Source organism: Miscanthus floridulus, chromosome 11 (assembly GCF_019320115.1).
Source record: "Miscanthus floridulus cultivar M001 chromosome 11, ASM1932011v1, whole genome shotgun sequence".
NCBI lineage: Eukaryota > Viridiplantae > Streptophyta > Magnoliopsida > Poales > Poaceae > Miscanthus > Miscanthus floridulus.
Window position 1 is genome coordinate 72256542 of NC_089590.1, and position 2717 is coordinate 72259258.

The window sequence follows — 2717 nt, forward strand, 5'->3', positions numbered from 1 at the left end:
TGTCAGCCTCGCCGCGCCGCCATGTATGGCGCGGTAGTGTAGTTTGGCCGTGCCATGGCAGTTGACGCGTCCAAAAGTATTAAATTTAAAAATAAAAAATAAATAGTGTAAAATCTGGAAATAGTTTTAAACAAGTGTTAAAAATAAAAAAAATCACTCTTGAAGATGCCAAGGCGCATGACTCTAGCGAATTTGTCTAGATCAATAAAACCAAGCCCCCCATATCACGTTGTCTACAAGTCCTTTGGACCGTTGATTCTTGATGGCCGATCCAAAAGAAGCGTTTCCTATACTCGTCGAAAGAATCCAACTACTAATAAAAACAAAACCATAACAACAACATACATCTATCACTAATTGATAGAGCTTGTTGTACACGGCAGAAGCAACTTTTATTGGTTGTGAAATTCTTACATTTCAAATGGACCCCCACAATCTTTAAAATAATCAACCTGTTCGTTTATTGTTTCGGCCAGAATTTATCAGTCATGGTATAATATTTTTCTCTCATAATAAACCAGCATCAGCTGAATTTATTAGCCCAGGAATCAACATCTAACGGCTGAACGAATTACATACCTACTTTCGTCTAGACAAAAGTCCCTTTCTCTATTCAGGGTCGTCACCGTCAGACGTCTCCTATTGGACTCTTGCCTGTTGCTGACGTTGTCGTTGGTCCTGTTCGGACATTTCCATGCTCGATGGACAGTTTGTCTTGCACGCTGCTGCACCTGTCAGCACTCGAGCGCTTTCAGGTAGGAGTAGTTGTGTACTAGTATTTGCTTGTTTGAAATCAGGAATTCAAATTTGTTCAGTACAACCAGCTTTCTCGCTACCCCTTTTAATTGTATATAAACTAGAAATCACTCTCCTTTTGAATGAAGAAAGAAAAACACAAACGGGAACAAACACTTGAGGCCAGTGAGGCGTTTTCCAATCCTGCTTTCTTAGATCACCTTGTGATGTGAGCGATGAAGTCTTCGAGGTCCTTGCGGGATGACCCGCCATCCGCCGCGGACGCACGGACGGCCTCGCCGATCGCCGTTGCCCGCTGCCGCACGGGTAGCCCATCGTCAGAGATCATCAACCTCTCGATCACCGCCTGTATGGTTGCCGCCGGTATCACCTCGGCGTGCTTCTCAAATGGCCTCACTAGGAAGCCTGCCTTGAGGTACTGGCACACCAGCTCGGCGTCCCACGGTTGGTCGGAATGCATGGGCCACGCCAGGATGGGCTTCCCGTGGCTCATGCTCTCCATGGTCGAGTTCCAGCCGCAGTGGCTCAGGAACGCTGCCGTGGCGCCGTGCGCCAGTATCTCCAGCTGCGGCGCCCACCCGGTGATCACCAGCCCCGTCCCCTCGGTCTCCTTGGTGAACTCGGACAGGAACTTGGCGTGCCGGCTCTCGCCGGACTCGGAGTATATGTCGGCGCGGTCGGCGTCGCGCAGCACCCAGATGAAACGCTGGTTGCTGCCGCGCAGCGCCGCGGCAAGCTCCTTGATCTGCTCGCCGCGCAGCGAGGACATCGACCCGAACGAGACGTAGAGTACGGACGCGGCCGGCTGCTTGTCGAGCCAACCGAGGCACTCGTGCCGCATCGCGCCAAGATCGTGCGCGCTCGGGCCGAGCATCGGGTTTAACGGGCCGATAGAGAAGACCTTCTTGCCGCCGGCGGCGGCCAGCTGCTGGGTGACAAAGTCGATGAACTCACCCTCGAGCGCGCGGGACGTGTTCATGACGACGCCGGCGCTGGACGGGATCGTTTGCGCGGACCTCGCGCGCTTGCCGATGAACTCGAGGAACTCCTCCGTCACGAAGGCGTGGACGGGGAGGTCGTCGAGGCCGTGCACGTCGCGCATGAGCTGGGTCCCGCCGTCCATGTGCCAGACGATGGACGACGCGGCGGTGCAGTGGAACGCGAACCCCTCGCCGTTGGGCAGCCGGGCGGCGTCCTCGGCGGCGAAGGCGTTGATGACGTCGTACATGACGACGACGCGACGGTGGGACGCGGAGAGTCCGCGGAGGAGCGCCGCAAGCGCGGCGGGCGCGTCGGCGATGAACGCCTCCCACAGGGGCATGAGGTGGGAAGGGTAGGGCTTGGATGCGGCGGGGTCGGGCGGCGGAGAGGCGTACTCGGAGATGGCGAGCTCGTGGAAGTCGATGCGGCGGAGGGCGTCGTCGCCCCAGCCGTGCACGCGCGCGCGGGCCTGGCGGACGTGCTCCGCGGGCGCCGCGTAGTGCACGGGCAGCCCGCGCGCGGCGAGCTGCAGCGACAGGTGCAGCAGCTGGTTCAGGTGGCCCTGCGCCGGGAACGGGACGACCACGACGGCAACTGACTCCATAGGGTAGTAGGGAGCGAGAGGGAGCGGCTTCTGTTTCCAACCACTGTGCACTCGACTGCCGGTGATCCCGTACGTGTGGCTCCCAGTGCAGCGGGAGGATGGCCTGAATACAGCGGCGTGCTATATATCCAGCCTCGCAGCAAGGCTGCAGTCCTGCGGTGCAGTCAGCGGTTATGCAGTGCTGAGTGCTGACGCTGTGCCATGCCGCTCTGCCGGCTCCCGGCTGCCGGCGTACCATTCACGCGACACAATTTTGCAGGCCAACCGGCAACGGCACGACGTTTGCTTCAAGAAATTATTCCTGCTACTTGCTACACCGATGATAACATTTCCTTTTCTCAGAGACTGATGACCGGTGAATCTGGAGTGCCTGCCA

The 2717-nt window shown here is 57.0% G+C and overlaps 1 protein-coding gene across 1 annotated transcript; it reads right to left on the reverse strand.

The window, feature by feature from the left end:
• Nucleotides 1–554: 554 nt before the first annotated feature.
• On the reverse strand, nt 555–2449 carry LOC136493381 (putative cis-zeatin O-glucosyltransferase). Its single transcript, XM_066489461.1, has 2 exons — nt 957–2449; nt 555–731 (listed from the first exon to the last, which is right to left on the reverse strand). The coding sequence occupies exons 1-2, from the start codon at nt 2339–2341 to the stop codon at nt 629–631; spliced, it is 1488 nt and encodes a 495-aa protein (XP_066345558.1). The 5' UTR covers nt 2342–2449; the 3' UTR covers nt 555–628.
• Between the last annotated feature and the right edge of the window lie 268 nt (nt 2450–2717).